The sequence below is a fragment of the Siphateles boraxobius genome, unplaced genomic scaffold, assembly GCF_051911475.1.
Source record: "Siphateles boraxobius isolate OS27281-9 unplaced genomic scaffold, OSU_SipBor_1 90, whole genome shotgun sequence".
Taxonomy (NCBI): domain Eukaryota; kingdom Metazoa; phylum Chordata; class Actinopteri; order Cypriniformes; family Leuciscidae; genus Siphateles; species Siphateles boraxobius.
The window spans coordinates 1,077,403-1,091,126 of NW_027509220.1; the positions used below are offsets into that span (position 1 = coordinate 1,077,403).

Sequence of the window (13,724 nt, forward strand, 5' to 3'; positions counted from 1 at the left end):
CTGAAAAACTGGTTTAGAAAAGAAAAAATTAGATTTGAAATGAAGGAACTATTACAAATGAATTCAGGACATGTAGGGTATAGAGCGATATTTATGTTTTTGAGTAAAACAGGGCTTAGTAGAAGAATATGAGTTGAGTTGTCTTAGAAAGTTGTATTTAATAATAATGATAATGTATGAATATTAATAATGTTATTAAATATTTATGAAGTTATTTATTGGTTTTATTATGGACGTATGTATTTATTTATATATTTATTTAAGGGTAGTGAGGAAAGGCTATTGTGATCCACACTCCATATCAGAAGGTGGCGGTAATGCACACTTAAAAGTTGTTTGCCAACCGCCATTAAAAGAAAGAAGAAGAAGGAAGAAGAAGCAGGATTGATTCTGATTGGCTGTCAATGGTTTTACTGTTCATCATCTCGATAAAATCGCTGTGGTGTGAACTCTGCTACTATTTAATATTGAGATTTTTTTTTAAAACTATATCTTTATCGTTATCTTCATAGTTATTGTCCTTGGTGTGAACGGGCCTGTAATCTTTAAACATTTATCTTTATGTACGTTAACTATCTGGATATCATTATTTTATTTGACCTAAGTACAATAAATAAATAAATAGAAACTGCCTTTTACAGACCGTAACTAAACAATCTCATTGGTATCATGGATAGTCTGTCTTGAATTTTATACAATATCGTTTAAAACAATTTCTATGTGGAGAAAATTACAAAATTTTTACCTAACGCTGCGTTCAAGCGCTGCTGTCGCGACCTTTATTTTGAAAACTGCTTTACACACCGGAAGTTTCGTCGGTACTCTGTTCATAGTGCTGAATTTGCTGAGAGGAGAAGTGTAGCCTATTATTTTGAATGTGTGATCACCCTTAACGTGTTTCATTCATTTGCGAACATGAGCTGAATCACTTTATGAGCAATTTGGTGGAAAAACCTTTACGGAACCAGATTTGCTGGTACGTATCTTTTAAATCTTTTTCGTTTACCTGCCAGTGCATTATGAGCATCTTCACGTGATGTTCACATGTGCACTGCAGTGACAGTTGAAACACACCAGTCCTCATATACTTCTTTACAAGTCTGTTCGTCCATTATTTGACCTGGGTTGTCTTTGTTCTGCTGTTGTAATGGAAAGTTTATCCTTTGATTAGAAGTGAAAGTGTACACCTGCGGTCATATACCCAGTTACAGTGTGTCAATCATAACCATGGCAGTGGAACCAGGTCAAGTGTGGGACAGACGGCAAACGTGCACTCTCATGCCCACAGTACTGAGCTTTGCTTGTGTCTCATCAGTGTCTATGCTGGTTACTTTAGTCCTGAAATAACACACAAAGTGCATGGGTAACGTTAAGTAAACGTGCTAAAAGGATATGTGAGCGTACTCCGCTGTAAGAAGTGACAGAGGTTAAGCCTTTCCAATTACAGTGCAAAGCTCCTTACTTTTGGAGGAAAAGGGGCTTCCCATGCAAACACATGCACTTACTGTCTAGTGGACTGGATGCATGTCTTTGGCTTGTTTTGCTTGCTTTCATGTTGTTGCAAACTCTTTAAAAGGAAATCTGATGCATTTTGTCAGTCACCATCTATTTTCTTTGCATCTTTTTGGAATGAAATGAGAGTGAATGGTGACTGAGACTCTAAATAACATCTGGGATTCACAAAATAAATGAATATGAGTTTGGAGCATGTCAGAGTGTAAATGATGAATATGTAATGTTTAATTGCTAGTTTTTGTAAGCAAATATAAATTGTGCCTATTTAGAAGTTTCCCCAGAGAACAAATTTGGGTTACACTAACCAAACCCTAATCCTACATTTAATTTGGTATCACTTTATTTTACAGTGTCCTTGTTACCCATGTTGCATGGTGTAGTTTGTATAGTATAGTTACTATAAATGATGCATAATTACATGCAACTAACCTTAAACCAAACCTAATCCTAAGTAACCCTTTAGTAAGTACATGTAGTTAATTAGTATCACTCAGTACTTAAATGTCTAATTACACTGTAACAATGACACCTTAAAATAAAGGGTTACACTTTATTTGGTAACACTTTATTTTATAGTGTCCTTGTTACAGTGCAATTATAAATTAAGTACTGAGTGACAGTACGCTCATTGAAGACTGCGATCCATGCTCTTATTACCTCGAACCTGGACTATTGTAACCCTCTTTATTTTGGTGTATCAAAGTCCCAAACGGCCTGCCTACAGATTGTTAAAAACACTGCGGTGAGATTCCTAATGGGAAAAAGGAAATTTGACCATGCCCCCCGCCTTTTAAGATACCTTCATTGGCTACCGATACATTTTAAAATTGAATATAAAATTTGAATACTGGTCTATAAATCTTTAAATGATTTAGCACCTTCTTATCTATCTGACTTCATTTCTATTCTCCCACTAGAAGTCTTAGGTCTGAAAGGAAACTTCATCTTCAGATACCTAACACCCGGCTAAAATCAAGGGGAGACCGAGCATTTGAAGTGTCTGGTCCCACACTGTGGAGCAAGTTCCCACTTTATATTAGATCAACTTCCTCTCTGTCTGAGTTCAAGTCTTGTCTTAAAACCTGTTTATTTTCTGTTGCTTTTAGCTTACACTATTCACTGTTATGACTATGCTCTGAACTGCTTATCATCAAACGAGACGAGGCATCTGGACACCCCGACACACTTCGTTTTTCCAAGTGTCGCAGGTGGAAGGTGAGCTTGTGGTCAAGACAATTACATGCCGTGACGTGATGATGACGTCATATTGAAGTCACATGGTGTCAGTAGCTCGTTAGCAAGTTAAAAAGCTTTTAATGAAAGACAATGCTTGAATGTAAACACAGATTTTAATGTTTTGATGGAAAAAAAGGAATTTATCACTAAATTCCATTAGTTTCATTTTCTATGTGTACAGCACTTTGGTCGGCCAGTGGCCGTTAAAATAAACTGAAACTGAAAACTGATATTAATTGACTACATGTACTTACTATAGGATTGGGTTTAAGGTTAGTTGCATCTAATTATGCATAATTTATACTAACTACTATACAAACTACATGTAACATGAGTAACAAGGAGGACACTGTAAAATAAAGTTTAACTCTTTTTTTAAGGTGTCCTTGTTACCGTGTAATTAAATAAGTGCTCAGTAATATTAATTAATAACATGGTTTGGTTTATAGGGTTAGTTGTTGCTTATGCATAATTTACTGTTATTACTATAGTGTGTACGTAGATGTGTAACAGGGACACTAAAATAAAAAAGTTACCCAAATTAGTTTATTTTAGTTTTATTTATTATAATATAATTATATGATTGTATATATAAAACTGATAAAAAATGATATAAATATATATATGTGATATTTTAATTTGTTTATTTAATATCTTCGGTCTCTGCATATACTTCCATTTGTGTTATTTTATATCTACCTTTTTTTCCATCAAAACATTAAAATCTGTGTTTACATTCAAGCATTGTCTTTCATTAAAAGCTTTTTAACTTGGTAACGAGCTACTGACACCATGTGACTTCAATATGACGTCATCATCACGTCACGGCATGTATTTGTCTTGACCACAAGCTCACCTTCCACCTGCGACATTTGGAAAAACGAAGTGTGTCGGGGTGTCCAGATGCCTCGTCTCGTTTGAGAGGAAACCCCATGAGACTGGGATATAAATACTGCCTCAGTCTTGTAACTAATACTCACTTTCATCATCAGCCACTGGCGTATCAGATGGACACTTATTGTCCTCCTGAGGAAGTGCATCCAGTGCTGGGTTACATTGGTCTTGTGACTCGAAGCTTTTCTTAAGTTGGTTGTTGTTGTTACATAAGGTGAACTGCCAAGGACTTGATCAAATATTTAGTGTGTTTTTTCCTGCCTCGGACATTAGTTGATAATCCTGCAATAGTTATACACCCCTTGACCAGGTATTTTGATCTCGCTACGTTTTATGTAATCAAACTGATGCTTTTCTGTGTGCGTGTCTATGGTTGCAGTTCTGGAGTAGATCTCTGGGAAATGGGACAGTTTCTCTCTCGGTACAGACAAGCTAAGGACAATTTTTATTCAGTCCTATTTGAATGCATTTATTTGCTTAGGAAATCAGAAACAATAAGAGTTGGGTAAGGATTTTAATCACAGTCTGTGTGCCTAAAAGATTTTGTAATTTTTTTGTGCACAATTTATTTGCTTATTTAATATCCTGGAAATTGGAATATGTTCTATATGTGTGTGTTTTTATTTGATTTAAAAAAATAATTAATTTAGTTATACACTTGCTTTTCTATTTATTTATTTGTATTTATTCATTTATTTTTCCAGAATATCTTTGAATGTTATATATATATATATATATAATATATATATGTCTGTGTGTGTTATTGTATTATAATTTTTAAAATTAAATGTATTTCTGAATGTATGTACTCATATATTTATTTTCTTGGACTATCCAATGTTTGTGTTTGTTTGTTTGTTTTTTACATTTTGAATGTATTTGTTACTATTTTAACGTACTTGTATATTTTTCTTGAATATCTTCTATATAATGTGTGTTGGTTTAATTGGTTTTCAAAATTATTTATTTATTTGACATATTTTTCTGGAATTTCTTTGATTTTTTCTTTTAGATAGGTACCTTATTCTTACATTTTTAATAATAATAATAATACTAAAAAAAGATATTGACTAATTCTGCTATTTTAAAAAGATAATTAATAGCTTTATAATTGTTAATCATTTCTTTCTCAGTTTTATTAGTTCACAATGTCGTTGGTTCCATAGGCTGTATCATTTATTGATTGTGTGTGTTTAATGAAGAGTATAAAGCTGAATAGAAGCTGGTATTGCTGTTTTCAGGTGTGGAGGTCAGGCTGCTTGTAACCTGTGTTTGTGTGTGCTGCGCCGAAGAGAAACACTGAGCCTGTGTGTGTGTGTGTGTGTGTGTTGTAGGAGGGATGCGTAGCTGGAGGTGGTACCTCTCCAGGGTCATGCGTCTCTTCCTGCGCTGGTTCCGGCTCTGCCTTCGACGAGGACGCAGAAAGCTGACGAACAGAGTTCGAGACCTGTGGAACTACGGGACGGTGCTAATGAAGTCCCTGTACTACAACGTCCTGACCAATTCAGACACGGTGCTTGACTGTGTCTTTGAGCCCATCTACTGGCTGGTGGACAATATGACCCGCTGGTTTGGAGTGGTAGGCAGAACAAAATCTACTTTCTTAATTCATTTACATCATAGTTTTAGGGCTGAGTATATTGCGTCCATCGTAAAGGCTAGTGCACAGAGCTGCACGATTCATCTGCAGTGAACCAAAGACAGTCTCAAAAACACGGTTTCAAATCGCTGGTGTTTCTGATGTCACAAATTACCTTGTAACCAATCAGATCAACGTATTATCGTCGACGCGTGAGTGAGTGAGTGAGTGGAGGCGGGGCTCATTTGCATATTCATAGAACCCCGCATACTAAATGAGGCAAGGGTGTAGTTACATTCAAGCAATTTTAAGACTTGAAAAAAACATTTAAATATGTCATTTTGGTGATCAAAGATGAGTTTAAAGTGATAAAATGATTGACCACAGGCCATCGGGACTTTAACATTTTGTCAGAACCTCTAGTAAATAACACATTATAATTTTGTTTAGCTGTCTATTTAGAATCGTAATCTATATTTTAAACAACAACAAAAACAAATCGTGATTCTCAGTTTATCCAGAATCGTGCAGCTCTTGTGGGAACTTGTTAGTTAATGCATGTTCACATGATTTACCATTTCTAATCCGTCATCTGTGTTTCCCCTGTAAAGGTGTTTGTGTCTCTGGTGATCACCTTGACCAGCTCCATCGTGATCATCGTGTATCTGTGTGTTCTGCCCATCATCTTCAGCACGTACCCCGTTCACTGGATCCTCTGGCACCTCTGTTACGGCCACTGGAACCTCCTCATGCTGGTCTACCATTACTATAAAGCCACCACCACGTGTCCGGGTTTCCCACCACAGGTGCCTGGGGACTTTTTTTCATATTACAATTTCACATTTTAAGCAAGCAATAGAGTACAACAATTGGGTTCTGGAAGTAAAAGTAGTTCTGATTTTTAACAATAACTTCTAAACCGTTTACAACAGTGCTATGAGGTTATTATTCAATGATACTTGCTTTCAGTCTGCATTATTTCAACTCGTTTTAAAATAATCATGTTTAAGTGAAATTCCTACATTACTCATGATTCTGAAAGAAATTCCACCAATCAGAAAATTAAAAACAAGCAGATTACGCCAAAATAACTATTTTTGTGTTGGCCCAATCCCGTGAAACGCTGCAAAAAAAAAAAATTCATTCATTGTGTACTTTTTATTTTCAATTTGTGTCTTTTGTTTTAGGAAAAGAGTGATATACCAACTGTTACTATCTGTAAAAAATGTATAGTCCCCAAACCAGCTAGAACTCATCACTGCAGTATCTGCAACAGGTAAGACAGCAAACTGAAGGAATATAAGCCAATCTGAAGTGTTGCGTGTGCTTTTACATACGTTACTTGTCCTAACTGAAGTAATGCATCAATTATGCATAATTACATTCAACTAACCCTAAACCAAACCATATTCCTTCTTTTAACCCTATAGAAAGTACATGTTGTTAATTAATATTACTTAAATATGTAATTTTAAGAATTACATTTGAATATTACAGAATCCTTTTGATTTATGGAAATAAAATATTAATATTAGTCGATTATTAAAATGATCAATTGCTGCAGTCTAATTTTTAATAAAATAATGCGTTATATTTTGTTTTCTCCATCACAGATGTATTTTGAAAATGGACCACCACTGTCGTATCCTTGTGAAGCAGCCAGTAAATAAAAATGACTTAAAAAAAAGAAAGAAAAGTAAATGTTCTTTCATTATTTCCGTCTTAACTGCCCACTCACCCAGCCTGGTTGAATAACTGCGTGGGTCATTTCAACCACCGCTACTTCTTCAGTTTCTGCCTGTTCATGACCATGGGCTGCATCTACTGCAGCATCAGTGCCAAAGACATGTTCCTGGACGCTTATAATGCCATCGAGGTGAGTTACCCATTCTTGACGTCCTATTGGGGTTTTACTTTTACTCAGGCAAACTTACAAGATCCAAATGCCTTCAGAGAGTTTACTCTGTGGATAATGTTTTTAAAAGAAGTCTCTTCTGCTCACCAAGGCTGCATTTATTTGATCGAAAATACAGTAAAAACTGTAATATTTTGAAATATTATTAAAATGTAACCGTTTTCAATGTGAATATATATTGAAATGTAATTTATTCCTGTGATCAAAGCTGAATTTTCAGCATCATTACTCCAGTATTCAGTGTCACATGATCCTTCAGAAATCAGTCTAATATGATGATTTGCTACTCAAAACATTTATGATTATTATCAATTTTGAAAACTGTTGTGCTTCTACAATTTTTGTGGAAACCGTGATAATATTTGATGAAAATAACAGAATTTATTTGAAATATACTCTTTTGTAACCTATAAATGTCTTTACTGTCACTTTTGATCAATTTTAACGCATCCTTGCTGAATAAAAGTATTAATTCATCTTAAAAATAAAACTTTAAATGATCATAATGGGAAATTGTTTAATGGTGAGCTTGCGTTTGTATTGTTTTTATAGTCAGGCAGGTATATGGACATTCACACACAAAGGGAGGCGGTCCTGGGGAATTGAAATTCCTGATTATTTACTCAACCCCACGTCATCCAAGATGCTCATGTCTTTCTTTCTTCAGTCAAAAATAAATTAAGGTTTTTGAGGAAAACATCGGGATTTTTCGCCATATAATGGACTTCAACAGTTTGAAGGTCCTATTTGCAGCTTCAAAGAGCTCTACACGATCCCAGCCGAGGAACAAGAGTCTTATCTAGACAAACCATTTGTCATTTTCTAAAAAATAAAATAAACACATACTTTTTAACCACAAATGCTTGTCTTGCACAAGCTCTGTGATGCGCCACGATTACGTAATCATGTTGAAAGGTCACGCGTGATGTAGGCGGAAGTGCAGCCCTAGTGTACAGGCCCCGCCCCTTTATTCTGCGTATGAATTATTATAATGAGGAATATTGTGACGTGTTCGTTCCCGGAAGAAAACGCAAGACTACAATGGAGGCGTTTCAGGGAGTGCAGAAACACTGACTCTGATATAGAGAAGCACTTTGTGCTTTGGAGGGACTTCTTCACTCTCTAACAGCAACATTACACACTCAAGAAAGATGAAGATGTAAAAAAAGCACAAGGCCATCTTTAAGACTAGTTAGTCTGTTAACTTTCTGTCCAGTGAACTTGCAGCCACAGACAGTAAATCAATAATTGTCATTCATCAGTGTAGAATATTAGTGAATGTGATTTGTAGAATTATTGAAAATTATGAAGCTGATGGTTTTAGTCCTCAGAAATGTTGTTACTTTAACTACCATTCAAAACTGTGGGGTCAGCAAGAATTTTTAATTCATTTCAGAAAAAAATAAATCAAAGGATGCATTCAAATAAAAACATTTATAATGTAACAAGTTTCTATAATGTAGATAATGTAACAAGATTCTATTTCATATGAATGCTTTGTAACTTTCTATTCATCAAAGAATCGTAAAAAAAAATGTATCACGGTTCCCTTAAAAATATGAACTGTTTTCAACATCGATAATTATCATAAATGTTTCTTGAGCAGCAAATCATCATATTAGAGTGATTTCTGAAGGATCATGTGACACTGAAGACTGGAGTAATGATGCTGAAAATTCAGCTTTGATCACAGGAATAAATTACGTTTAACATATACAGTTATTTTAAACGGTAATAATATTTCAAAATATGACTGTATTTTGGATTTTAAGAAATGCAGCCTTGGTGAGCAGAAGAGACTTCTTTCAAAAACATACCGACCCTAAACGTTTGATCAGTAGTGTTGGTGAGTTATGAAAGTGAGTAACAATGGTTGTGTTTGAAGAGCTCGTATCAGACGCCTCCGCCTTCCTTCACCCGTGAGGAGAGAATGCTTCATAAGAGCCTGGTGTATCTGTGGGTGTTGACCAGGTAAGACTGCTTATTACTTCACACATTCATCTGTAGCTCCTGACGTCCTTCTCTCCACCAGCTCAGTGTCTGTGGCGCTGGGAAGCCTCACACTGTGGCACGCAGTGCTGATCACCAGAGCAGAGACCAGTGTGGAGAGACACATCAACCACAGAGAGAGAACACGACTCAAACTGAGGGGCAAAGTGAGAGATCACATGACACAAGCTAAACACAAGTTTACAAATCGATCAATAATAATCATAACATTGTTACTAATAATCATATTGTAATATTAATAATAATATATATTTTAAATATTTTACATTTGGAAAAATATATGTATTATAATAATATATATGGAAACTGGTTATTTTATTAGTGACAATGTTATTATTAATATTGTTGTTATTATTATTTTTTAAACCTTTTGGGTTTTAATTGTGTTTGTTAATTTATTTTTTGGTTTTCATTTTTGCTTTTAGAGATTAAGTTACATAAAACTAACAAACAACACAAAATGCATAATTAATAATGATAACATTGTTACTACTAATAATAATATTGATCATTTATTTGAGAACAGTTATTTTATTATTAGTAACAATGTTATTATCAATTTTGTTGTTTATATTATTATTAAACTTTTTGGGTTTTAAATTTTTTGTTTTCATTTTTGCTTTTAGAGATTAAGTTGTATAAAACTAACAGCGCAAAATGCAATTGCAAAAATCTATAATAATAATAATACAATTTTTACTATTATTATTTTGGGGGGTTTTCAGAGATTAAGTTCTATAAAAATGTAGTATTGTAATTTTTGAAGATGAACTCGACTGTCTGTTCACAGATTTTCCGTAATCCATACCACCATGGAATACTGAACAATTGGAGAAGGTTTTTTGGTGTTGAGAAGCGGAGGTGAGATGTTTAACTTTTTTTTTCTTTTTCCTAATTTAGGTAAAGGCAAAACTTAACTGTACAACTATTTCACAGTGAAAATTTTATAATCAGTTTTTTATTGTCTTTCAGCGACTGGCTCACGCGAGTTCTGTTGCCCTCCGCTCATCTTCCTCATGAGGACGGCCTGACGTGGGACTGTCCTGCATACAGGAACAACACTGTGGTCATATGACGTGTCACATGATCAGATCCGCTCATTTCTCAGACTCTGACTGAAGGGGCTCGGCATCACCCCTGACTTTTAGGCCGTCTTTTTATTTTGAATGGGTTTATGCCTCAGTGTGAGATCCTTGTGCTGAGTTCAAAGTAGTTCTTGGTGCCAAAGACTTCATGTGAATGGATTTTGGTGACATCTGTGGAATATTTATATATTTTTTACTTAAAAGATTCACTTCAAATGGCGATCATGATGACACACGGGAATCTTTGAACGGTTTCCTTTATGAAACTGTTTTACACCTTGTATTTGAATGTCTAAACATTTCCAAAGTGGTCCATGCATTTTGTTGAATTGAAGTTAGTCAAACATTTGCTGTAATTTGCTAATGTTTTTGAATGAACACACTTTTACATATGAAATGCGTCTGTAGTTTTACTGCAGGTGTACAGACATGCGATGGGCTCCAGAAGTCTGAGACTACTGGGGGAAAAATATTACATAAATATGTTTTATTCTTTTCTAATTACATTTTTTTCATTATAAAATATATTTTCGGTATTACAATTAACATTAATTTCAGGATGTCTTGGTATTTGTAATGTTCCCCGTTTACTTTGTTGATATTTGCATTGCGTCTTGTAAGTAATAACATGGCCAAAATGTGAAAACCTTTTTTAATTGGTTACTTTGAACTGTTACTGACTCTATATTTTTTCATTTTATGAATTTGTTTGAAAATTTTCTAAATCCTAAAATGAAAATGTTTTGGTAACACTTTACAACAAGGTCTCATTTATTAGTTAATGCATAATCCGACATGAACTAATATTGAGAAATTATATTTTTAAAGCATTAATTAATCTTTAATGTTAAACCATGAACAATTTTTTAAACGTTAGTTTAAACTGCATTAACGTTAACAGAGAAAACGATTGATTTTAAAAATGTTTTAGTAAATGTTGAAATGAATATTTATACATTTTTGTAGAAGTATTGTCCATTGTTAGTTGATGTTAAATTAAATCTTAAGTATTATTTTTAGTTTCCCATGTTTTATTTTCATTTGCATATTTTCAGTATGTTCTCAGACTTCTGGATGAAATGTGAAATAAATGTAAGCAAACTGAAAACATTTTGGTGTTATTGATGATTGTGTGATGTTCAGTGTTTGTTTAACCACCTGAAATACGCAGGTCAGGTTCATGTCAAGGCCAGTCCAGCACAAAGGAACTGGTGTGATGTAAAACATCAGTTCCAACTGGGAAATTACCACACAGAGTGTACCTTTAGTTTTATAACACATTGGCCCTCATTTATCAAAAGTGCGTAGACCAAATTTCCAGCGTACACCTGGCGTACACCCAAAACCACGGTGACTTTGATATTTATCAATATGGACGTTGGCGTACGACACGCTCAAATCCTACGCCAGGTCAGGAGGTGGTGTACATGTACGCACGTTTTGAGTTAGTGCGGAAATGCGCAGAAAAACAATTCCTAACACAACAAAACGCACTGACAAACTAAAAGATATGAGGAGCTCTTTTCCAAAACCGCGCTAAACGCCATTTTTTAAAATAAATTTGTATTTTATTTCTATTAATAAACTAGTGTTGTGTCTGCAAAGATGAAATTGATGATCACCATCTCCGTAGTGAACGCGCCTATAGAGAGATTAGCCTATTTATATTCGTTTATATTTGTTTCGTTTAAAGACATTTCAAGCTTTCTTTATAGATATATTTCTCATGTCTGTGAGGCATATACTGAGTTTCGGTTGATTTGTGATGAGATGCGCTCCAGTTCACGTGCAATGCAAGGGACCGCCTCCATGTCATGACTCATGATTATATTGTCGGCTATTTGCTTCTTATTTATTAAATCCAGGCAATTGGTTGATGAAAAAAATATAAAAATTAAGATACAATTTATACAAAACGAAATTCACTTTAAAGAAAGGCTTTCTACAAAACAAAACTTAGTTAAGTGGCCAAAATCATGTCTGAGCATGTCTCCCGATATATTGCGCATCCTATCTTAGCCTATGTTCACTTTTCATAATCAACATAGATGGGGAAAAAATAACATTATAATTTTTTAACAAATATGAAACTAAATGCACTTAGTCAATGGCTACAACACGTAGCCTAATAGTAGGCCTGAATATTGTTATCATTACTTTTCAAGTTCGGCACGAATGACTATTAGCCTAAATGTGTTACTAAATGATTTGAATGTATTTTTAACATTGTTGTATTTAAGGACTGTATTTGTGTGTTATTTTTAAATTATTTGTTTTATGTGGTGGACAATATTGGAACGTGACATTGGAAATATTTATTTTAATTTTTACTATTTAATGTATTTTACGATTTATTTTGTTTGGCTTTTATTTATTTCATGCAGTTGCACTTATTTCATTTATATACATTTATAGTATGAGTCCCTGATTATATGTTGCATGTTCTCTTGTTGTTGTTTTGTTTTTTAGACAAAAAATGGATGGATTTATAGCGTTTTGAAAAAAAATACAATTAACTTTGAATTTATCATCAACAATATTGTTGTTTGATTTAATAATAATTTTTCATGATGATGATGGTCTTGATCTCCAGAGAAATGTCTCCTCTTTGCCGTCTTCCGTGTGTCCATGGCGTAAAATGAGGGTGTGGGGGAAGCGGATACTTGAATATATAGGGGCGTGTTATTCTAATGACGATCGTTTTCAGCCGCGGCATTTATCAAGGGCAGGTATTGCGTACACCTGGATTTCAAAGGTACGCACAGCTTCATAAATCAGGCGGTGAGAGGAGTGTAAGCATAATCTTACGCCAACATATACGCCCGTTTCTACGCAAGAATGATAAATGAGGGCCATTGTGTTTGACTTCTTCCTTTGAAACGTCCCATTAATAACTAAATCACTGCTAAAGCTTCACAATCTACACATTTACAAAAAGTTTTATTGACAGGTTATTTGACATTTAAATATGGTTTATATTCTTGGCATCAGTTTTGTCAGTCTTGAGAAAATGAAAAAACCAAGCAAGCTTGTGGCAAATGAAACAGTTTAAAAATACTGACATCAGGACAGTCGTATCAACAGCACATTCAAAGATCCTGCATCTAACATTCCTATAATATGGACACGACGTGATTGAAGAAATGATAATGGCGCACGATGCGCTGTGGCTTGTGCGTGTGTGTGATTTACTCTTGATTCAGCGTCCGCTGCTGAAGCTCCAGCTGAAAAGAGCATCGTTGGGGTTTGTGTTCAAGCACTTCACGGCTGCCGGCAGTTTGTTCAGACATTGTTGTGGCCATGTAGGACAACCACCTCATGCCACATCATAAAAAAGGGGATAAGGAAGTAAAATCAAAGGCTGTGAGTGGTGATCATCTGTTCATCTTCCACCGGGGCTTCCTAACAAAAACCTATGGATGAGGAAAGCAATATTAGATGCTGTTGTTCAGTAGCCATTTTTCCATTGTAAACAACGAGCCGGGCCAAT

The 13,724-nt window shown here is 34.7% G+C and overlaps 2 protein-coding genes across 2 annotated transcripts in view; one reads left to right on the forward strand and one right to left on the reverse strand.

Moving 5' to 3' along the window:
- Window positions 1-797: 797 nt before the first annotated feature.
- Window positions 798-11,344, forward strand: zdhhc16b (zDHHC palmitoyltransferase 16b). The gene is made up of 10 exons (XM_077224699.1): window positions 798-976; window positions 4,980-5,224; window positions 5,836-6,030; window positions 6,412-6,500; window positions 6,838-6,866; window positions 6,967-7,100; window positions 9,025-9,110; window positions 9,172-9,295; window positions 9,940-10,010; window positions 10,122-11,344. The coding sequence occupies exons 2-10, from the start codon at window positions 4,985-4,987 to the stop codon at window positions 10,222-10,224; spliced, it is 1,071 nt and encodes a 356-aa protein (XP_077080814.1). The 5' UTR covers window positions 798-976; window positions 4,980-4,984; the 3' UTR covers window positions 10,225-11,344.
- Window positions 11,345-13,157: 1,813 nt separating this feature from the next.
- The window catches only part of mms19 (MMS19 homolog, cytosolic iron-sulfur assembly component), a 28,967-nt gene continuing 28,400 nt past the window's right edge, over window positions 13,158-13,724 (reverse strand). Inside the window, exon 31 of the mRNA XM_077224697.1 lies at window positions 13,158-13,647. Within this exon, the coding sequence (XP_077080812.1) occupies window positions 13,617-13,647 (31 nt within the window). The 3' untranslated portion in view covers window positions 13,158-13,616. The remainder of the gene's footprint in view (window positions 13,648-13,724) is intronic.